We start from the raw sequence: 24096 nt of genomic DNA, 5'->3' as shown, positions 1-24096 counted from the left end.
CAAATAAGAGTGTGGGTTGACTGTTCCCTCTAGTTCAGGACAACTCAATTTCTCAAAGGGCCACAAGAAAAATCTGCACTTCTATCGACAAGATTTAAGTTGACTTCAGTTTTGCTCGATAAGAAATATATCTTGATAAAAAAAAATAAGCAGTTTTTAACATGACTTTATGAGCTGCTGTTGCTCTGCGATACTTTCTTGTCCAACCTTTTGTCTGGCAATCATGATAAATCTCTTTCCAAATTTCGAGTTCAGAACATAAACAAATAAAAACAATATCTTTTTTCAGTTTTTCTTCACAGTGAAATACTAATGTTATCATACATAATGGAATGCTGGACACCTCAAATCATGGAATGATCCCATAACGTTAAGTATTTGACCATTTAAGATGTGATAAATTCAAGTAAAGTAAGTTATTGCGGCACAATTTTATCAGTAGGGCCCACACAAGATGAATTTGTGTTGATGTGGCCCCTGAACTAAAATGTTTTTGACACCCGTGAGTTAAATTAGATGTTTCTGACTGTACGTCTCTTCTTGAAAGTCTCAAAATGTCATTAAATCTGACTTTGAACGTCGTTGCGTTACTTATAGATGGCTGTAGAGTTAACTGGTCAAATGGGAGGCCACTGTAGGAACTGGATTTTAGATGTTTTTCATGGATTTTGATTCGGTTTTTTTAATAGCGCCCACATAGGTTAAAAAAAGGAAAAATACTTTCAGTGAATAACAATCCTGTGCAGCCGTACCAACAGTTTGTTTTCATCCAGAGAAAGCAGAAAGAAAACTCAGCAGTGAGTGTTTGTATTGAAAAATATTTTTCTTTAATTTACAAAACTGTTTACTGAAGCACAAATCACACGGTTGGTGTGAAGGTCCAACTACACACACAATAAATAGGATGTGAAACATCGAAACAGCCTCGAAAAGAGAGAAAGAAAGAAAAAAAAAAAAAGATAAATGAAGAGTCAAGCCTGAAGTTTGGAGCCAAAACAAATGGAAAACACAGGCAGCCTGAATAGTTCCACAGGGCAGAGGCACAGGCTCAGGCATGTTTCCACACAATACAAAATAAACCCACAGCATCAATCACACATTTAAAAAAAAAAACACACACACAAAACTGAAAGCTTGCATTGAGGACCAGTTCTCTAAATACTCAAGCACACTGAATAAAACCGAAACTTTTCTAAAAACCCTTCAACGGGGTCGAATACGGCGAATCTCTTACAAAGAGAAAGAAAAACTGCAGCGGAGACGCTCTGATTCCGACCTTGTACTTTACACTGAATACGACTTGATAAGGCTTCAGACTTCTTCGTCTCCTTCTTGCATAGGATTCCTACACACACACACACACACACACACACACACACACACACACACACACACACACACACACACACACACACACACACACACACACACACACACACACACACACACACACACACACACACACACACACACACACACACACACACACACACCTGGATTAAAATCCTTCCTCCCAGAGGTTCAGCCCCTCTGAGTATATTGCTCTGGACACTCGTCAGGAGAGAGAAATGATTGGGTTGTAAAGCAAACACCACGTCAACACGTCGGACTGTGAAATCGGTTTGGTGTCATGCTTTGGCTTGGCAGCTTGATTCGTTTCCGTTTGTGCTCGACAGTCAGAAAAAAAAGAAAAATAAATAAAAAGAAAGCAGGAACATTTCCACCATCAGGAGGCTGCAGCAGCTTGGACACGCCTCACAATAAAAACTCTTCCACCGTGAAGACGTCCCCCCGTTGTCCTCGGAGTCTCAGACCCCGTTTACACCAGGTTTCAAGTGAAAACGCACCGTCGCTGATTTTGGACGTTTAGTCTCTGTTTGTTTGTTTTGACGGGCTATCGCCCAGCGGTTGCTCGAGCACCGGCGCAGCTGACTCTAGTGGAAACACGACCAAGTGTCGTTGTCATTGAGGGTGACTCAAGTCTAAAACTAACGTCCCAGGAGAATAAGGACGGGGAGTCACGACCTTCTTCTTCACCTGGGTTTAACGGCAGTTGGCATCCGTGAAGTTGCACTACCGCCATCTGCTGGTTAAAGCTAGTCCATGCCATTCCCGCCACTCAACGAAAGAAAAAAAAAAAAAAAAGGGTTACGGGTTAACGAGCTTCATGCCGCCAGATTCTACTTCAGCCTTTATCTGCACTGTTTTCCCCTAAAAGTGATATTTCCCTCTTCCTGACCTCGTCATGTGCTGCTTTGTGTGGTCTGGTCGAACTCCAGCAGCTGAGTGATGCGTTCAGGTGCATCACGTAACTCTGAGCTGCTGCGCTCCGAGGTTAACCAACCGCCCTCAGAGGAAATTCTCCCTCCTCAGAATCACAATCAGCAAAACTAAAAAATACTTTATCAACAGAGATAAAACCGCAGCAGGCGGACGAAGCGCACAAAATTCTCGCACAATGAAAGACAGATTTGTGGGAACTGATGAAAATATGCGCGATCCTGCTGTGAAATTCAATGTGGACACCTGCAGGTTACATATGGACTTTTTGTTTTCTTTCTTTTGACATTTTATTCAGGTGTGCTCAATAGTCCAGAGATTACGGTATCTACTACGACCATGGTGCTCGTGCACAGCAGCAGCGTTTCAGAAAGCGGTTTCCTCCGTTTCCACAGAGACGGATTCGGAGCGTTTCGAAAAGTTCCACCATAGGAGCCGTTTTCAAAGTGTTCAGTGGCTCAGAGCACAGTTGTTGTAGACCGACACCCAAATCACCATCAAATTATTGCCTTTTCACTTGAAAGGTCTAAACGAGTTCCTACTTGGACTATTGCTTTCTGAAGAGAAACGGCAGATCTGTACGAGTAGGATTATTGTTTTGCCTTCTTCCTGGCTGCTGGAGCTCAATACTGTTGACTCTGTATCATGAACGTCACAACAACAACACACTTCACATTTTTAAGGCGTGGAATTCTAATCTTGATCTCGTCAAAGCAGATTCAGTCTCGGATCAAATCTCCTCTTTCATTAATTGGTCACAACACGGCGAAGGCAACATGAATTATACTTCAAGATGTAATACGACCTGTTTAGTTCTTTTTCTTCTCTTTTCAAACTGGACTCAAACACTATGCAGGCAGTGGTTAACAGAATTTTAAATACTGTATTTCTCAGTGGGTTTGTGCTGCAGGAGTCGGAGAAATGAGTGAACGTGAAGGAAAACAGCTGGAGAACCGAGAACCGAGAACCGAGAACCGAGAACCGAGAACCGAGAACCGAGAACCGAGAACCGAGAACCTGCCTGTCAAAACCTTCAACCTGCGTCTCAGAACAAAAAACTAAACCAAAGAAACTTCAAAAAGCTGTTTTGTCTCTGAAAAACCCTTAAAAAGAAAAAAGACACCGCCCTGATGTGTCCATGGCGGGGGTCACGCTGCGCGCCGGCGTCCGTCCTCTGTCCGAGGACTCGGTTGGAATTCACACCGGCGCTTTCGCCGCAACCCGTTGCTGAACGTTGCATCATCAATGCAACTCCAAACAGGAAGCGGCGCTGCCCGTCAGGCCGCTCCGACACGGAGCTAAAAGTCCTGCGTCAGCCTGGTGGAGCGTCACTCCACGGGAGCGCCGCCGCCGCCGCCCCCGCCCGTGTTGCTGCCGGCCTTGGCCTCGGCCTTCACGCCGGCCCGGCTGATGTTCAGCCACGGCAGCTTGGCACAGTTCTTGAAGAGCTGCTCGATGGCGATGTGACGCACGTGCAGCTCCGACGCCAGGGAGTCTTTCTCCTGCACCGCCACCGTCAGCTCCTCGAACACCTCTGATGGAGCGAGAGAGAGAGAGAGAGAGAGAGAGAGAGAGAGAGGGAGGGAGGACGGAAACAGGAGTCAGCGCTTTCAATCACAACAAGGTCGACGTCGACGCAGGTGAACAAGATACAGAAAAATCAACTGGAGGAACAAAGAGCGTGACGACGGAATGACGAGCCTTCAGAGAGACTTTAAAGATTATTTATCCTCTTTCTTATCATGTCAGAATCAATAAGTAGTAATGTAACAGTGCAAAGTTTTGTTTTGTACTTTTCTGCTGTTTTACTTTGAAAACAGGTTAACTGATAAAAAACATAAAAAAAAAAAAATCTACATTTCTATTTCCAGGATTATATTCTGATATTATGAGGCTTCACAGGCCCCGTTTACACATCTCAAGTGAAAATGAGACAATATTCAAAAACGTGTCGGTGCCAAGATTTCATCTGAGTGAGATCTGCTAAATTCAGCCTCCATGAAAAACACGACATTCTACCACAATTGAGGCCCCGTTTACACCACGTTTTATAAACCACGCCCGTTTACACCCGTTTACTCTGAGCACCGCTGTGCATACGTTCCCCCCCGAATTCAGAAAACATGATTTGAGACCAGTTGTTGCTCTAAGAATGTGTGTTAAACAGTTTGTTATACGGTTTGTGTGCTTGTTTTTGAAAGGTAGGAATTTCCAGGATTGGAGTTTGCATGTTCCTCCTGGGCATGAGGGAGTTTCCTCCCACCTTCCCCCTCCACCTGTGGGAGTGGATGAGAGTGCTCAAACTGCCTTCACCTGTTGCTCCCTGGGATTAAGACTCTGAACCGGATGAAGCAGGATGGAAGATGAATGTGTGGATATTTGAGGAAACATGAATAAATGATCATTATTCTCTCTTTCCATCTTCAGAACCCCGAGCAGCGTCTTAAAGTGGCCCTTGGGGAATTCGGTAGCTCTATTCAACCTGCGCTGCTTCAATCAGTCTGTCAGATTTGATCAATTCCAGGGGTTGGTATTCAAGGAAACACTTTAAATATAAAAGTGTGTGGTCTTCACTATGATTTAACATCGGCGGTGACGTCCACTGAATGAATCAGTAATCATGCAGCAGTCGTGACGACGGCGACTCTACGTCACTCAGTATTCGACTGAGATGAGCTGAGCTGCTGCTCTTTGTGAACAAAGGCAGGAATCTGTGAAATCTGTGTGTGTGTGTGTGTGTGTGTGTGTGTGTGTGTGTGTGTGTGTGTGTGTGTGTGTGTGTGTGTGTGTGTGTGTGTGTGTGTGTGTGTGTGTGTGGCAGCGCTGCACAGTGCCCAGTTCACCACGGCCGGTCACATGACGACCATGATGATGTGTTGACTGGGACTCATGCAGTCTGTATCGGCTCCAGCTGCAGCCCAGCGCTGAACGCCGCCGTTCCAGCAGAGCAGCTTGGGCCCGAGGGCAGCGGCAGCCTCGCAGTGGAGATTTTCTTTCAAAGAGCGAGTGAAATATAAATGAACTGCTGAAGGGCCTGCGAGCCGATCTGTTGCACGGGGAGAGGCGGTAACGAAGCACTTACTCTGAATCTGCAGCAGCAGCTGGGTGTTCAGCTGATGGAGCTCGTCAACGCTCATGTTGTTCACTGAAAGAAGAAGAATTTGATCAGAGAGCTGCAGAGTCAATCAGCTGGTCAGTTGCGGTTGTGATGAGAGTCTGTGGCCCCAAACAAACAGGAAACCAGAAGAAAAGTTGGGCTTAAATTGTCACTTCCAACATGGAATTGAACTAAACACAACACTAATTCTCGGAATTGTCCTTGAATGTCTCTCTGATGGAAGCAGAATGACACCAAACCTCAACAGTGAATAACAAGAGGGAAAAAAACTAAACCGGATATTCATGTTCAGGGAAATTTAGCACTATTGGGAGGCTTTATGTAACGATTGCATCATGGCGTCATCCAGGCCCCGTTTACACGACGCTTTCAAGTAAAAACGCAAAACTTTCCTTGTGTTTTGAGAGTCTGTTCACACGACAACAGCGCTCTGACTCAATCAAAACATGACATGACAACTTTTTGAGACTGGGACTTGGTAGTTTGATCGTCCGTCCATACGAAAGTCTGTGTACTTGCCAATATGTTGATGTTATAGTGTACTGTTCTCTGTGCGCATGTGTGAGTGGCTGAATTAGAAAAGCAAACAACAGCACCCCCTAGTGGCCCTACATGCTACCTACATCGTTTTCAGAGGTTTGACTCTTTTCGCAGAAACAGATATTATTTCTAAAATGTTGCAGTGTAAACGTGAACGTTTTCTGCAACGAAAATAAAAATGCAGCCTGAGCCATGAGCAGCAGAGAGTCTGAGCTCTGAGGTGACGGGAACAAACCTTATCACAATGAAATGTTTTCTCATGTTGGAAATTAAACAGGAAAGATGATGTGTTATGATAAAAACCTAAACGATCGTTTTATAATCGTCTGCGCCGCATCACACTGCAATCAAACAGAATTTAAGCTATATACCTATAAACGTTAATAAGTACGTGTTAATCTATTACTTCGTATATGTGGCGGCTGTTTTTCTTCATTCGGCCATTTTTCAATAACAGTATGGAAACCCTGATGCGAGCGTTGGAAGTCCCTGCTGAAATATGCAAACCGTGTACCTGTGAAGTGTCTGTCACGGCTCCTTTAAAGCAGCGAATTTCAAACCTTTACAAGTTTCGCTCACATTCCTGCTGGATGGGAAGTCATAAGCGGCTTAGGTGGAGATGAGACATTAAAAAAAAAAAAAAAAAGGGCAAGGACGCAGTGTATCTGGAGGTTATAGCAATGTGTACTCTTCTCTGGGGAGGAGGAAGATGAAGGACATTGTGTTGGAAATCTCCAACAGATTAATAAAGGAAGAGGAGCGTTGACACACTACTCTTCCTTTCAGACGAACACAGTAATGAAGGGAGTGTTTGCTAAACGAGCTCACGTTGGTCTCTGCTGTGTCCGCGGTGCGTGTGCTGCGTCTGTCCCCCCGCCGCCTGCTGCTTCTGGCCTCGCAGACCCTTCCTCCCCTCGGACCAGGCGTCGGGCTGCGAGCCCTGCAGCAGCCCCAGCCCCAGCTCCTCGGCAGTGTGGCCCTCCAGCATCCCCATGGCGTAGTCGGGCAGAACGGCCGCCCTGCCGCCGTCCCACCGGGGCGCGTAGCGCGGCACCTGGGCGTCCGACTGGGGCAGCAGCTTGCGCTCGCCCTGCTGGCTGTAGCAGAGGAGCTTGGCGGCGCGTCTGCCGGCGGCCCCGGCGGAGACCGAGTCTTTGTTCTGGGCGTACTGGATGATGCGATTCAGCTTCTGGCTCAGGGCCAGCTTCATGCCCTCGTAGGCGCTCCGGGAGACCTTGGAGCGGGACAGCTTCTGGTTCGCGATGAGGTGACATTTCTCGAAGCAGTCTCTGTGGCCGCGAAGGGATTTGGAGTGCAGCAGCGTGGCAGAGGAGACGCCTGCATCCACACAGACACAAGACAAGACGGCAAATCAATAAGACAAGACGAGGTAAAGCTGCAGTGACACGCCAACTAATTACACAAGGACAGAAGACAGGAAGAAGACGCCAAACTAACTCTGGCTCAATAATATGGGATGGAAATAACACAAAATCATTAATAATCTAGAAAAAGACAATGTGCAAAGATGCCACTGTCTTCTCTGGGACTGAGCTCATTTAGGAAGGACTAACATGATGAGAGCTTCATCAAACCACTGCCTATTTTTATGAATTAGACTCGGCACTAACCCACTTTCACAGAGGACACATTCAACTTCTTTGTCCAGCTTCCAATAGCAGTGAAAAATTGCTGCTTTCCCAATTTATTCCCCAAACATATTCTTGGTACAAATTCAAAATGAGGTCTTTTTTTTTTTTAACACTGACTGCAGCCTCATACACGATTGTGTTTTTGCTTTTATTTGTGCACATAATTTTGACTGCGTTTACATATATGAGCTCAAACTTGGAGATAATGTGTCTTTTTTGGTAATTTTTTTATTAATTTTCTTTCCACTACCAGCTATTACTAAAGATTAACATTTTTTTTGCATATAATCAAAATACTCCACTTATGGACCCGTGACACATTTTGTCTCAATTCACTTTCATTAAACTTTTTTTTGATCCCTTAAAAAAAAAAAAAAGATAATAAAAAGTGTTTTTTTTATTGTTTTAATGTTGTCTTGCCTGCCAGACCAATTAGCCTGAAATCTGAAAACAATACCATAAAATACCACGAGCTGGTACCTTTGGTCTGTTGGAACAGAGAACCATCAAAAACACACAAGACAGATTGTCACGATAAGGAATGAAAATGTCAAATATTTTCAATCTCTGTCTCTTTCCCTTGCAAAAACACACACACACTCATTAATGTACTCAAAACTTCGAGACAAGACTGAGGCTCCGTTTACGCGACAACGATTCAAGTGAAAACGCATCGCTTTGATTTTTTTTTTCCCAAAAGAGTTCTGTGTTTATACAGCAACGTTTTGAGAACTATGTCCGTTTACATGGAAACGGCAAAAACGCTGACGTTTTCTGGGCCGCTAGTGGGCGCCATTTGTTTTGGTCATGAAACCACACACACACACACCAACACGCACAACTATAGACCTACTGTTATTGTCCATCTACTAGCGTATGTGTGGAATCATTTAGTACGGCTGTGGTGCGAAAGCGCAACGTTTCAGAAAAGTTGCGTTTTCACCGATTTCCAGAGATGGCGACGAAATGTTTTCAAAAAGTTGCAGCTTGGGAGCCGTTTTCAAAAAGTTGCGTTTTCCGTGACGCTGTTCACCGTTGTCATGGAAACAGGCACCCAAAATGCAACAGTTTTCCATTTTCACTTGAAAACGTTGTCGTGTAAACGTTGGCCTACGTTTCAAAGAAACAATAAAGGCATAGCGATGGATGAATGAATGTTTAGGTGTCGGACGGATTAAAACATTCTTTTCAAATCACTCCCTTCTGTTTGCATCACAACATTCCAGTAAAACACCTCCGCGGTTAGTGAGAAAAGGAGTAGTAACCTACTGAACCTGCAGCAGCGTATGAAAGGGAAGCAATATGAAAGCGTGCTAAAAGTGGTAGACTGACCCAGCGCGATCTCTGTGGGAAAGCTGCTTAGCGTGCTATGGATTAGCCGGTGGAGCGTTGATAGCAGGGATAATAGATTAACCCAGTCTCAATGGAAATATTTAGGAATCATTTTTACAATTTAAGAAAAAGAATACGGACAGGAGGGTCGTCTCCGTCCACAGAAGGCAGCAATTTTCTGATCAACTGGATGTTCTTTTAATATGTAGAATAACTGTGGAAAAAGATCAATACAACATAAAGATATCAAACCGATTAGTATGTGGCGGCTTACGTTACGTAATTTAAACTAATGCCAGCAGGTCCCAGTCTAAACAGGTCACACTGCAAGTGGCTCTGCTTGCAAATGAAATTAACACCTAAGTAGAACAGAATTAAAATAAGCACGTAGTAAAGTGGGCCAGAGATTTATAAACAAAGACAAGCTAAAGGTGAAAGAGAATGAGAGTTTGTGTGAGAGTGAGAGACAGCAGGCTGGAGTGAGGTGCGAGCTCCTGCCACGGCCTACGTTTCTCAACAGACAAGACGTCCGTGTTGGAGCTGGAGGTGAGGAGATTACTCACTGGTGTTTGAGTAGATTTAACAGCTCGATGAGCAAGGTTCACTTTAAACTAGCGGCACGCAACCACAACACAGAAGCTACGCTATTACACTGAGCCACTGATATAAAACGTTATTGATCTTCCCCAGGAGGAAGGAAGGAAGGAAGGAAGGAAGGAAGGAAGGAAGGAAGGAAAGAAGGAAGGAAGGACAGACACACACACTACTACTACTACTTCAAAAAGTAACAGCCGATTCCTGTAAAGTAACTACTGACAGCCTGTGGTGAGAGCACTGCACAATACAGGAAATACTCAATTACTGAAATGGTTTAGTGGTGGACACATGCTTGAGTTAACGATGAGAGGTAAAGACACTTCATTAAAAGAAAAGTCTTCACTGTACAACTGTCAAACCTTTAAAGCCCCTGTACTGCCAAGACGGACATAAGAAATGCAAATACTTGTTTGACAGGAAACCACACAGAGCTGCAACTTATTCCCACCAGCGGAAACTACTTGAGACTTCACTCGGGCCAACTTGTTAAAAGTTGTGTGAAGACGACCGCACATCATTCGCTGCCTGAAGTTTCATCTCTCTTTGAAACGAGTCGTCACTTTATTCAAGGGTGGGAGATCATGAGGTGTTGCAGCGCGTGTGAAGTCCATCGGTTGTTTGTGAGTTGGTGAATTATGTACAAACAAAAAAAATGTAAAATAGAGCACTGATAAGGATTAATGAACAATATGGCTGATATGTGATCAAAACAACAGGCTGATGAAACGAACTACTGCTTAGACGGTTGAATTTGCATTTTAATTTCAGAAAAGTTCTCGCATGATGCATGAATATATATTAAAAATATATATGTGCAGAGTTGGAAAACAATTTAGGGTTGCACAACGTTTTCTTTTGTCAACAGTTATCACAAAATCTGAGTTTTCTCTGAACTTTAGTGTCTCTCCAGAGGTTAGTGAAGCAGCAGGATGACAGCAAACGGTCCTTATCTAATTCAGGACCGTCGGTGTTAATGGATCCGACGTGCCTCAGCATATAAGAAGGTTTTAGACCATTACACAGCTGTGTGTGCAGAAATCTATTCCGAGCTTCGGCATATTTGTGTTTGCACCCTGTGAGCCTACAGATCTTCACCGTGGATTAAGGCTTTTGAGGGAAACACATTATATAAAAAGGTATTGGAGTTTTGTCGCGTAGCGCCCGGTGAACGGCCGATGAGGCTCCAGACACTTTGCTAATAGCTGCGGGAGCTCTCTCTCCCAGTTAAACAGCCATGTTATAATCCGATCAGTCTCAGTCTTTGGACCACCACAAAAAAACACAGTGACTACCACTTGCAGAGCAGGGAAATCGTTGGCCTACAACCAGGACAGAGCACTGCCAGCCAAAGACCTCACTGCAGCTAAGCAGCTTACCACTACTGTCTTTCATGGCTGCAGGAACACACAGACTATTCTCTGGAGGTCAATCAACAATGTTCGTCTCCGAACGGCTCAAGAGAGAGAGAGAGAGAGAGAGACGATCAGCAGGACGGCGCTGCTGACCAATGAGCCTTTTCTTTTGCTTAGGCAAACACAAAGCACACGGACTACTCTGTGGTTTATTGCTCGATCTCTAAGAAGAACACATTGTTAAATCAAAATAATTAAACCTCATTTGATTGAGCTCAAGCATCTATTGAGTCAAGTTATAGAAACGTCATGTTTCAAACCTGTGTAATGCACTTTGCCATTCAAACAATCTTATCAGTTCACAGCTAGCAACACTGTACGACATGAATGTATTGAACTTTGGGCCACGCCATGAAGTTTGCTGTGTGCAGATTGCACGATGAAAACGCGGGCTGAAACGCAGCCTAATTTATCACAGGTTGTCTTTGGTTGTAAGACCAAGACAACGGCCGTCCTAGAACCGGCCTCACAATGTGACTTAGGACCACCGATTTAGAGCCAAAACCAAAGATAACACCACGATTCTCTCATGATTGATATCCTCAGTATGGGACAGCCCAATATCGCACAGCGTGTAGTGGGCAGAGGGGCCAAGAAAAAAACCAAAGACGGAAACTGTCCCAAAACTGAACTCTCTGTTTGCTCTGTATCTAAAGGCCACAGTGTTTTCCAAATTCAACTTGGCCTTGTGGTTTGCAGTATGGAGAGAAACTTCTATAGTCTTCAGCTGTGACTGTTTGCAGAGTGCAGACACTGTTCTATTTTACCTTTAAGGACAGTAAACACAGGGTCATTTTTATGTGGAGCAGCCAGAGGCCACTCGATCCTCGACACACTTGAGAGGGAGCTGAGAGTTGGTACTGGGACAAGTGGGACAGAGGTCACCGTGGTAAAGTGTCAAACGGAGCAGCACAACCAGCAGCTGCACCGGCCAACTTACACCAACATCAATCCCACAGTGAACTCACCGACACTTGAGCTGGGACCACCTGCTCAGCACTGCACTACCTCCACAGAGCTTCTGACAAATTCTCTGATGTCACGCCAGCCACGACACCTTTTAATGTCCAAGTCAAAAATGGCTGCACCGTCTGCTTTGTACTTTAAAACACCTAAGACTTAGTAACACAACTACCAACAGTCCTAAAAGCTTTATAATGCCTATTATTGGAGAAAAAGAATGGCTTCAACACGAGGGCAAAATCATGCTTGAAATCTATTACGTGTTATTTGTATATGCACTGATCAGCCATAACACTGAGAACACTGATGGTTGAAATGAGAGGACCGACAGCCTTTCCTGGGGATTCTGAAGAAACTTTTATACTTTTATATTGCAAAAATGGTACCTAAATAGTATTAGGCATGTGGATCTGGAGGTTATGAGTAATCATCGCATAATCACACTTTACTTACTGCATTTTTAATGCAAGTTTTAAGTTTTTAAGTAATGGAAGGACCCGTTTACACAGTACTCTGAAAGAGGAAGTGAGGAACAGCCCCCACTGCACTAAAAACTAAAAGCTGGCTGAATTATCCATCCCGGTGGCGGCTGCATGTTCACTGGACAACAAAGTGGATTATTTGAGATTATGGGAGGCCGTTCGGCATACATGAGGGAGCGTCTTCCTCCAATCAGCAGGAGGGAGTTCCCTCATGGTTTTGCCTCTTAAGCCAACAACCAGACATGCGTGTTGCTGTTCTACACTTTTACAGTTTTCTTCACACTTTGGGGCGTCTGCCAGAGGGACTGCTGTGACACTTATTGGTCTCATGATTACACAGATGTCTTTTTAATTCTGTTGTTTGGAGTGCGTTTACAGGTTTTTAATATTAACATGTAACCAGGAATTTGCTTGTAAGAGGCCGTTAATGGCCGTTTGTATAGGCAAAGAACATCCAACGTTACCAAGTCTAACATGTGGATAAACTGAAGATTGAACCAATCAAAATGCAGGCTTTGATAGCATGTTAATGGTTTAAAAATAGATGTACGATGTAAGACTTACTGTGGAAGCAACAATCAAATAACTGTGGGCCAAATACTCAAACTACTGACATTAGTGTATCTAATATTAGCCATGTCATATCCTAATGAATGGTAGAAATTAATCCATTAATACGTTCAAAAACTCTATACTGACTGTTCTATCCAATTTAGGGTCACACAGAGGTGAAGCTAACCCAGCTGAACGGGTGAAGGCAGGTCACCAGTTTGTTCCTGTCAACAAGGAATATGAAGTCACCAATTAGTCTTCATCAATTTACTTTTGGACTTTCAGGAAGAAACTGGTAGACTTGGGAGAAAATCCATACGTGTACGGGAATAATGTGCAAACGTCACACAGAAAGGCGGCCAACAAACTGAAATCGGGGATATTTTCACTGTGAGGGGAGAGCAGTAACCGCAACACCTCCGTGTGTCGTACGAAATCATAATGAAACTAACTGTTACAACATCTAGGCTGTTTCAAGTCAAGTTTTGTGTTTTCGTTTCAGAAAAGTTTGGCGTTTACACAGCAGCGTTTTGAAAACGATGTCTGTCTACATAGAAACGCTGAAAACGATGTCATTAACACGCCAGACCATGAGTTGGCACTGTTGGTTGTTTTTTGTTATAATAAGCTATGAACATTAACAATGGTGAGTACACAGACATTCAGACGGACAGGGCAGGGGTGACTGTTCACACAATATCATAGTGATAGACAGAGTAAACAGTGCTTTATGGGTCACATTCCCTGTAAAGCAGACACTGCTGTGCACAAACACCCACAACTTTAGTCACACATTAACTGACTTGTGCCCTTCAGAACCTATCGATGGACGAATCAATTCTACAATGGCTTGTGAAAAGCAATTTTATACAACGATGTCGGTATTGCTGGTTAATGATGCCATTAATGTTCCCATTGCGTCTGGTCAATTCTTCAAGGCGGGTGTGATGAAACCCTGGGTAAAATGATAGCATAACAGACATAACTGACATTACTCTGCCGGTCCGTCACCCAAGGTGGGAGAAGATGACAGTCTTTAGAAATGTAGAGAGAAAACACGCTCCCTCTCTCACGCAGTAGGAATGTTAGCCGAGAGTTTCAAGGCAATTATTTCAGAGCTGTACCGGGTGAGGAATACACTGCGTGTGGCAATTTATTTCTATTTCTTCAGCTAACTGCAACTACAAGCTGTTAAAGAGCCTGTTTATTTAAAGCAGTGGACGAGTACTAAATTAGAGAGCTCAGCAAGGTGGCCCGTGCGGCGGGTTCGGTGAAACTCTGAAACCCAGCTGTGTTCAATCATACAGCGTCCACAGGCACCGACATAATTAGGCCTCTCTGTGCACCCCAGGGTGAAGAGTTCACCCACAATAAATGAGCTGTTTACAGCAGCATGCTACAATAGCCCCTGTAGAGCAGCAGCCAGAATCAGCACCAGCAGCATTATTCCAGCCCTGCGGTGGAGGAATTTTCTTTTTTATTCATTCAAAACCCAGCTGGTAATATTACCAGGCCTCTGTAGAAATTTACTCTGCATTACACAGGCACAAAGGGACGGCGATGGGCTCGGGGTGAACCTCCAAGCTCAGCGGACCTCGAGTCTGACCAGGAGCAAGGAAACAACAAAAGACAGATAAAAGGAGGGTTTCTCTGTGTGAGGCTGGAGGTTTCAGCAATTATTTAATCAATGGTGAGAAGATTCTGAGGTGTTTACAAACCACGTTCAATGATGCTGGGTCATTAAGAAGTTAAATATTTTGACAGACAAGTAAAAAAAAACAGGCGTCCTTTAATGGCTAAATTATTATAACATCTAAGGTTTATGGCAGAAGTGCATTTCACTGTGTCCACATTCACCTCTGTCATTTTACTCCGCTTATTTAATGGTAAAATGACAAATAGTTCATTCAAAAAGGTCTCTCTGGGTCTGACTGCTGAGCTTTAGGCTGAACGTCAAAGAGTCAAACGACGTGCCAACGGTTCCAGCGAAATTGCATCATTGTTGAGATTTCTTTTCAGAACAGTTGCACATTTAGAAAATTACGTCCGGTTATAATGGCCGAAACGGTGAAAACAATGTAGTTAGCATGTCAGGCCATGGAATTCTTGCTGTTTTTGGAAATTTGAATTTCCACGATTTCCATGGAGATCCAGTGTTTTCGAAAAGTTTCCCTGTTTCCATGGAGACAGAGCTTTTACGAAAAGCTATATTTTCTCCTGTTTCAACCGAGACGGATCATTTAAAAAAACAAAAACGTTGCTCTTTCCCCTATTTCCACGGAAACGGAGTGTTTTTGAAACGTTGCATCTTCAATAACTCCGAGCACTGTAGTCGTGTAAACAGAGCCTGAGATTGCAGCATTATAATATCTTGAAAGAGCGAACAGAATTCCCTTACAGAGAGCATTTTACTGTTCCAGTAGTCTTGATACACTTTACCCGACCAATCACATTTAGGCCCTGTTTACACGACAATGTTTCACGTGACGACACCTAATCCGTTAAAAAAACAGGAGTGTGTTTACATTGCAGCAGCGGACACACTGACAACAATGTGGTCAGTAAGCTGGGCCACGGGAGGGCGTTGTTGCTTGTTTTTGTAATGAAACCACACAGACACAAGTGCAGAGAACAATAAGCAATAAACGTGAACAAAATCGAGGGAACAGTAACAGCGCTTTGACCAGCAGTCTGTGCTGGGGGGGAATCGTGAGCGTGAAAGAATCTTTCCACCCTGGGAGCCGGTATAAAGACTTTGCGGATAAAGTGGATCCACACACCCGTGTCGTGTGAACGGACCCCACAAAAGAGAAGTAGTTTTGAGGATAAACTTGCCTTACCAATTTGCTAACACAATCACGCAAACATTCACACACCAACAGTGAAGGCTTCAACTTCAACTTTATTTACATAGCACCAAATACAATTTCTAGGTGCTTTGAACAGAGAGGCTGCCACCGTTGGCACAACAGCAAATAAGAAAAACATAATGTGCACATTGTGATTAGAGGGACATTCTGGATTGTATCAGCACACCACAGCTGATGGAACTCTAATTTGCAGAATCACAGGCTTTTCAGGTTTGGGTGAGTATCAGTTAATCCAAGGAGACATAACATTTATTTCATAGCTGAAGCAAGTCTGTAACTCACACAAAGTAATCACTGGAGACTGGCTGGACCGGCTCTTAGTGTGGAGCAGTACCTTGTTTTGAACAGCGTTGATGCTCAAGGCTGTGGAGCCATGTGTAGCACAACGCTCACAACTGGCAGTTTACGGGAAGGTTGGGCTGTATATAAATAGTGCTAATGGAACCAGCACATACGGGGCAAAGCAGTTTCCTCAGGAAACTGCCACTTGGAGCGACAACAGAGCTGCTGCTTCCTGAACATTCATGCGACTTCTAACTGCACGTACAACGCAAACAGCCTTCACATTTACATTCGCACCTGGTGGAGTGCTGAGCTCATAAACACGAACCCCTTGCACTCCTACACACATGATAAGAAGTTTGCACAATGAATGGATTTCACTGCGCTGACAGTTAAGCAGACAAGTCTGAACATCCCTGTGTCGTGCCGGAGCAGAGCCAGGGGAGGTTGTGGGTGGAAACGAATACTTAAGTAAAGGCTGTTAACCCATAATGCGGCAGTTGCTGATTAGCATCAGAACAGCACTGATGTGTTGCGTGAATGACATTGGGGCTCTATTTATGCAACCTTTTCAAGTGGAAATGGAAACTTTCACAGCTGTTTGTTTACACAACAATGGCGGTGGGAGTCACTGGAAACCAGACTTTTTGGAAATGGCTCCCAAGATCTAATGTGTTCTATACGTGCAGTACTGAACATGCTCGCTGCAATGAATAGTGATAAAAGTAAATAAACAGGGCCTTAATGGAACATTTTTTAAATTTAATGTAAAGCTGCACTCTAATGACTTAACAGCTGTGTAACGTATAATCTGCAAAGTTCTAAAACATAATCGGTGAATCCGTGATGATGTGACCTTCAATGAACTATTAATGGACAAAGCCTATGTTAGAATCTACATAAGTAGGAGAGTAAGAAATGTATGGGTAACCACTTTTTTAAAGACAAAGAGAAGATTCTCTTAAATCCCTATTGTGGAATTTAGGGAGCTTTTGAGTGTAATTGGTGACGGTAAAAAGCTTGTTTTTAACGCGAATGGTTGTTTTAACTGTTTTCCTGGGATAATCCTGGATGGATGGACAGAAAAACCTCACAGTGAAGAAATCAGTCAAATATATATTTCTGCAGACAAATGTTTACAACCAATTGTGGAACAATTACGATAAAATTCTGCAAACTTCTGATCATACAAAGCAGTGATTGTATTCATGAGTGTAGTTTATGCATGCCAAAGCAGTGATTTGTATACTGTAACATATTCTCCTGGTTAAAAAAAAAAAAACACACTTCTGACTCTAGTGCTTCTAATAAATATTCAAAACGAGTATAGAGCAAGAAGGTTATGAATATTCAGCAGCAGCGGTTCACCCTTGGAAAAGCACGATATGGTTTAAGGCTGTGGAAGATGCATCTGTGTGTGTAACGAGATATACAGACGGCGCTTTCCCCCCGTCACATTGTTACACTCTGATTACATGTAAGACCACGGCTAAGTTTTGTTCTCTTCTCCTTTCACAAACCACAGTATTAAGTCTATTTGAGCAGTTTGCGGGCACACGGCTTGGCCTTTGTTTCCAATCAGCCGCGCCAACGGCGGCCACATGAAGCCCGACGAGCTCTCCTCGCACCAATGAAAAGCGCGGCTGCATCGGAAACACGCGCTCGTCTGAAAAAAAAACCACACACCTCCCTTTCCCCCCTCAGACCCAACAGTTGCGTAACTGCCTCTTCATTGCCACACGTCAAAATCTGCACCCTGAGAATCACACGACTGTGCTGATGCGGTCCTGTTGGACACAACCGGGACCAGGGGCACCTCGGTGCAGACAAACACAGCTTCGGGGGGACAATCGTACTATGAAGAGAGCATCATGTCTGACCCAATAAATAGAGCACGCAAGGTCACCGCAAACAAATGCTTCTGTACGTTATAAAAACAGGTCAATCTAAAGTTGGATGATTCCTTTCAGGACATTCAGAAACCAAGCAGGATGCCGCAGAGCAACAAGGGAAAAACAACATGAGCATTGTCCCTGAAAAGTGTATTTAGTCTTAAAACATGCCACAGCATGCACAGCAGCCAGACGCAGACAGGGAGGAGTGTAGACGAGGCCAGCTATGTTTAGAAACGTACCCGCGTGAAGATTTCAGATCTTGTTTTTTTTTTTTTCTAACTAATGTTAGCAGTTCTTCAGAAGTAATGATAAACGGTCACATAAATCCCTCCTAAGTATTGAAGCAAAATCCAATTCAATATCAAAAACACAAATAAAACCATCAGCAATTCATGGCAGATTCTATATCAGTCTATTGTAATGAAAAATGTCATTATGCTATACTGGAATTTCTAGCCATGTTTGGGAGGAGATGGTGTCACAAGTCGTTTACAAGACAACATCTTCAAGTGAAAACAGAAAACTTCTTACATTTTGGGTGTCTGTTCACAAGACAATGGTGTTGGGAGCCACTGAAAGGTTTTCAAAAACACTTTCTCCGTGGAAAGGTGGAGAAACGAGACCTTTCTGAAACGCAGCAACTACACATGCACCCGTAATAGCAAACCAACTTAATCATCTGTCCATAGGAATATCTGTGTACTTCCTAGTGTTAACATTTATAGTGTATTGTTCTCTGCATGCATGTGTGGTTTCGTTATAAACAGCACCTACTAGTGGCCCAACATGCTAACTACATTGTTTTCAGCATTTCTGTGTAAACAGACATTGTTTTCAAACTGTTTCTGAATAAACAGGAAACTTTTCAGAAACGAAAACACAAAAATGATCATGGAGGCCTAAGTTTACCGTAGTACTCATAAAGATGTGACTATGTTTCGATTTAATCATTGCAGAAGCTGTAAACACTAAAAGTCTTTCAGAAACTGTTGCTAACATATATTAACTCATGCTAAATACTATTTTGCGTTAATCCGAACTCAGAAATGTAACAGTTCTATTGATAATTAAAGATTTAAAAGGCACCTTCTGTCTACCGACTACTGTTTTTTTTTTCTATCAGTTCAGGAAACCAAGTTCAACAACAAGTCCTTGTATCGCTTACAAGCAAGTAGATATAAAAAGCTGCTGTCTCCACGTGACACATCCTGCTCATTGTACGGCTCAATCATTCAGAAGTGCTGTTATTTGAATATCTGCTCCTGCCAGTATTTCATATGGAGATTTATCTCTGCCGAATGATGATTAATGAGCTTACAAACACTTAGCGACACAGCGTTAAAGAACACACACTCAAACACAGCACAATTAATCAATACACACACACACGCGCTTCGCTCCTCCTAACACAACAGAATAGAGCTATAAATCTCATGCATTTCTTCCTGGAGACAAGAAAATGATATACCGCTCGGAAAGCTCTTAGTCAGCTGCCCGAGTGGTGTAGACATTTTAGAAGTTGCACACAATCAGACGGAGCGCCAATAAGCACACACACACACACACACACACACTGCAGAGGAGAGCTTTTGTGAATCTAAGAGACGAGTGCCAAATGAGCGGCATATCCAATCCCTTCTGATTCCCCATTCTTTTTCAAATAGGCCACTCATTAATTAAAAGATGAAAAAACTTCAAACGCGGGCTCTTCAGTTGGAGTGGCACATCAAACGGGGGAATCACAGTAGCCTGCTTTAGCGAAGGCTTTAGGTCCTACAGGCCCGTGACGACCGTGCATACAGCTCACACGTTGTTCCTGGAGAGGATAAAAGAAGCGTGTGGAAGGCATTTCCCGCGAGACGTTAAACCGACGACAAACAGAAAGGTTCGGAGCGTATATTCGCTATAATGGGAATAGATGATCAAGAAGAATCTGGATTTGCTGGAGACTCATGGCAGACCGGCTGTAAATGCTACTCGTCAGTGAGATTTCCGCAGACAAGAGACGGATCCGAAGTCTGACTACCTATAGAGAAGAATTAGGCTGCGTTTACGCGACAGCGTTTCAAGTGAAAACGCATCACTTTAGCATTTTCAATGAGAAAGATTTTGCGTTTACACAAAAACAGCAGACGCTCTGAAAATCATGCAGTCTTTATGTTGGGCTGCTTTTAGTTTGAGGTAACACTGTGGTTTTTTTAGGAATAAAGAGCTCTTTTTTCCCACCATACATCACTTTGTTTGCTCTTCACAAACACACAAACAGTCCTCCCTGCCCCCTAAGTCCTCTCTCTTACCTTCGATGCTGAGTTCAAAGCAGACGTGGCAGAACGAGAGCGTCCCGGTCTCTGTCTCCAGCTTGCAGACGCTGCAGATATTGTCGTCATTCAGATCGATGTTCACAAACTGCTCCTCTTCATCCATAATGCTTTGGGTGGAAGAAAACAACCCCTGAAAGAGAGCACATGGTTAAATACTAAGAAGCATGCACAACCCCCTCAAGCATTTTTCCTTCCTAATTAGGTCAACATTTCTGAAAAAACTTATTAAAATGTATTTTTTTGGTAGCTTCAGCCTAGATTTGGTGCAGAAAACAGTCCAAGGGATGGTGGCCTCCTTATTTTAATGCATCTTTTTTCTATTGATAATCACATAAGATGACAAAAAGGGATTGCGACTTGCCCACACAGACGACGTCTGTAATCACTGTGCCAAATTCCTATAATCTATAGTGTCAAACACTTTATGAAGAGAAATTCCAATCCAAACACTAGCAGTCGCTTTTCAAAAAAACAACTGTCGTGTGTGTGTGTGTGTGTGTGTGTGTGTGTGTGTGTGTGTGTGTGTGTGTGTGTGTGTGTGTGTGTGTGTGTGTGTGTGTGTGTGTGTGTGTGTGTGTGTGTGTGTGTGTGTGGGAAGAGCAGACTCCCATGATGACCACAGAAAGAAGGGATTAACCATCCAAGATGAAGGAGATGAAACATTATCGACATATGCATCTGTGCTCGGACTTTATCCTACAAATATTGTGTTTTTTTTCCACAGAGGAAATCCTCAACAAATTAACATGACATACATTCAAAATAAGAACACACAATAGACACATCTAGAAATGCGTTGTGGAGCCATCACCAAGATTGAAAGAAAGATAAACATCTGCTCTGCACCATTGCCCTCACATCATCTAGCACTGTTGGGTGTCGGTGAGGCTTCATCATAATTCAACAGAGCATTCTTATTGACCCTTTAAAAAATGTGCACTTTAAATTTATCGAATGACATGTGTAAAAGTCAACATTGGTTCAATCCAACGTCACTATGGAAAAATCTATTTTGAAAAGACAAAAAATTATACTTTTGGATCAATACTACCTCAAACTGTGCACCAGACATATCTAGTCACTGCCAGATCTTGTATTACAACCTCACGTTAGTCATTCCAGTGGACCATTCTACAAACATGGAAAACAATGAGGGATCGCACACCAGCGATGCTACATGCGAAACATGATTAAAATATGACTGATACAACCATTAACAGCGCGGTAGAACGTGTGGCGGCACACAGAAAGCTCGGTCCCTCGGTCGACTGTACACATAGGACAGTATGTAGATCGACGCTACACACTGCACTGAGCGTACTGTAAACGGAGTAGTACACTGGAGCCATAGCGTTGACCCTGAGAGGCTATGCAGGAGGATCGCAGCAACGCATAGCCCTCGGGAATCGTTTGCGAATGTAGTACGAGTTAGGCTTAATGGTATTGGCAAGTAACTAAAGGTTAGTCCTTTTATAACAAAATGGTATCTGTACATCCTTAGAATAAACAGATCAATAGATTAAAAGGAGAAACTCAACAATGACAAGACAAGAATAGATGCTAATCTCTATTGAAATGTCTGACTGAATTTAATCTGTTTAAATTAAGAGAAGAGTGTCAATGAATCATTCAGTCTATGGCAGGCGCAGATGTTTGTACATTCTTGAGGATTCTAAGTTATTTCTGTCTCCTCTGGTTGTCTTTAAGTATTTTTGATTGACCAGACTGGAAGACTGGGATTTGTATTGTTGGACTTTCTTCATCTTGGTGGATTGAAACTGTGTTCATTTTTTAATGTTGCTCCAGTTTTATTGAGAATTTGTTAAATCTTCCTAATGGTAAGTCCAGATATCTGTTCCTTTCCTACAAACATGAATTAAATAAAAAATGCAGCTCTCTAAGAAGCTTTCAAAGTCCTCCACGACTTTTAACACTTAAAAACATCTTCCAGTGAAGGAAAAGCAAAGCCCTGAGAGAGAAATACATGTTTTTTGTTGAGTTTCTCACAAGTGTCAAGGCTGTGAAGCTACAGGTCGAGGAAGCGGGGTTTTCATCGGTTTTGAGTCATCCTGAGAGATCTGCGGCTTTCATCAACCATTGAAACCATATGAAGCGAATACGGAGTTTAAAATCTAGGGTTGTAAAAGATCTCACTGCATTGTAGTAGAGACAAAAAGCTCGGGCTCAACTTTTTTGTTTTCTTTTCCCGAGGCGCTTCATTTACACACGCGCAACAGAAAACAGTCACTTGTGATTATTGTCTATATTTGTAGCCCAGACGCTTTAGTTCCCAGGTAATGTGACATGTGTTTACAGTCCCTGGAGAGTCAGCGTTAAACAAGTGTTTTGCTAACCCGAAGCCAAGCTAGCAGCTCGAGGCATCCTGCGAGGATCCGCTCCGCCTGATTCGTGACCGTTATCTCGACGCCGTGAAACCGCGAGCTGCTCAACTAAAACGACGAGGCTCCGCGGCGAGACGAGCACGTCGGAAAAACTCACTTTCACCGGCTAGAAGAGAGCGCCCTCCGGACAGGTTGTTCCCCGGCTTCGTACGGACACCCCCACCGGTCCTTCTTCCTCTCTGGAGTCCGCTCGGAGCTCACTAACATCAGGCTGGAAATCCAACTGCTGCTCCCCCCCCCTCCTCGCTCCCTCAGTGGAATCAACCACTAGTTTATTTTAGGGGTGTCGGTAATTATCAACCGCCTTAAAGTTAATACTCTCATCTTAATTTGTGCAAAAAGTCGGTAAATACAGTTTGACTTACTCGATAACTGTATTTTACATGTTATAATATTCGATCCCTATCAAAGAAAAACACTTCTGAAAACATACGCTTTCCATGCACCCCTACTATGAGAATGAGGTAAACGTTTCTGGCGTCATCAAAACATTTCCATCTGACTTGGGGAGAAGTATTTTGGGGGGTGGGGGTCATAGACGGGTAGCGGGGTATTGGCGGTCCTACGCAATGATGTAAAAACCGCAAAAACATTACACTAATGTATTTTCTACCACTTGAATTAAATACACCGAGCTGCACAACTTCATTAATCATTTGTTTTTCTGTTTCCCTTCACGTGAAGTCACACGTGGGAAATTCCCGCGAAAGTTCCGGAGGAAGAGCCACTGATGGTTGTGTGAGCTGTTGCGTTTTTGTTATGATATATGAGCTTTAATTATCCAGACCATTGACGTATCTCTTTTCTCTCCAGGAGCGGTGAACATATAATTCCATAATGTAATGATTTGTGCGGTGATATGTTGTTCCTCCATGTTAAAGTAGTATTGTATTGTTTATAACGTGTATAACTAATTAACTTACTCACTCACTCATTTATTTACTTGCTTTCTTTCTTTCTTTCTAACTTTATTGCTTACTTTTTCAGCTACATCCCTATAAAATATTAAAATGAAGAATGTAAGACACACTATAGCAGATTGTACCTTCATCCCTGGAGGAGCCAAACACATTCTGCCTTCATAAAGCTGATAATGTTTCAGACTGCTGGAGAGGTTTTAATATAAAATTCAAATTTTTAGTGGTTGTACCTGCATAAATGGCATTATGTTGAATATAATATTTAATGTGCTGTGAATAATGTATTTTAATGGCTGTAGATTGTGTTGTAAACGTTTAAAGATAAACGAATTGTTATGATAAGATAGTCTAAATCCAATTTAGAGGGTTAAAATGGAGATTCTTTCACTGCGAAAGTTTTAATGACTTAATCATACAAATAGATTTTCTCACCTTGCTTTTTGTTTTATGCAACATATTCAGATTAAATAATCCCCAA

The 24096-nt window shown here is 43.1% G+C and overlaps 1 protein-coding gene across 2 annotated transcripts; it reads right to left on the bottom strand.

Annotated features, from left to right (window-relative positions):
• Positions 1-807: 807 nt before the first annotated feature.
• On the bottom strand, positions 808-22937 carry cUnh21orf91 (chromosome Un C21orf91 homolog). 2 transcript variants are annotated; one of them, XR_013936101.1, is made up of 6 exons: positions 22796-22919; positions 20273-20426; positions 6767-7276; positions 5363-5425; positions 3270-3814; positions 808-3225 (listed from the first exon to the last, which is right to left on the bottom strand). XR_013936101.1 is itself a non-coding variant. In XM_080482681.1 (5 exons), the coding sequence occupies exons 2-5, from the start codon at positions 20397-20399 to the stop codon at positions 3609-3611; spliced, it is 906 nt and encodes a 301-aa protein (XP_080338807.1). In that variant the 5' UTR covers positions 20400-20426; positions 22796-22937; the 3' UTR covers positions 808-3608. The 2 variants fall into 2 exon arrangements, 1 of the variants encoding a protein (XP_080338807.1); XM_080482681.1 differs by having other exon boundaries at positions 808-3814; positions 22796-22937.
• Positions 22938-24096: the final 1159 nt, after the last annotated feature.

The sequence above is a fragment of the Lipophrys pholis genome, assembly GCF_963383615.2.
Source record: "Lipophrys pholis genome assembly, chromosome: 16".
Lineage (NCBI taxonomy): Eukaryota > Metazoa > Chordata > Actinopteri > Blenniiformes > Blenniidae > Lipophrys > Lipophrys pholis.
Note: the sequence above shows the minus strand (reverse complement) of the source record. Positions and strands in the feature narration are given on the sequence as shown.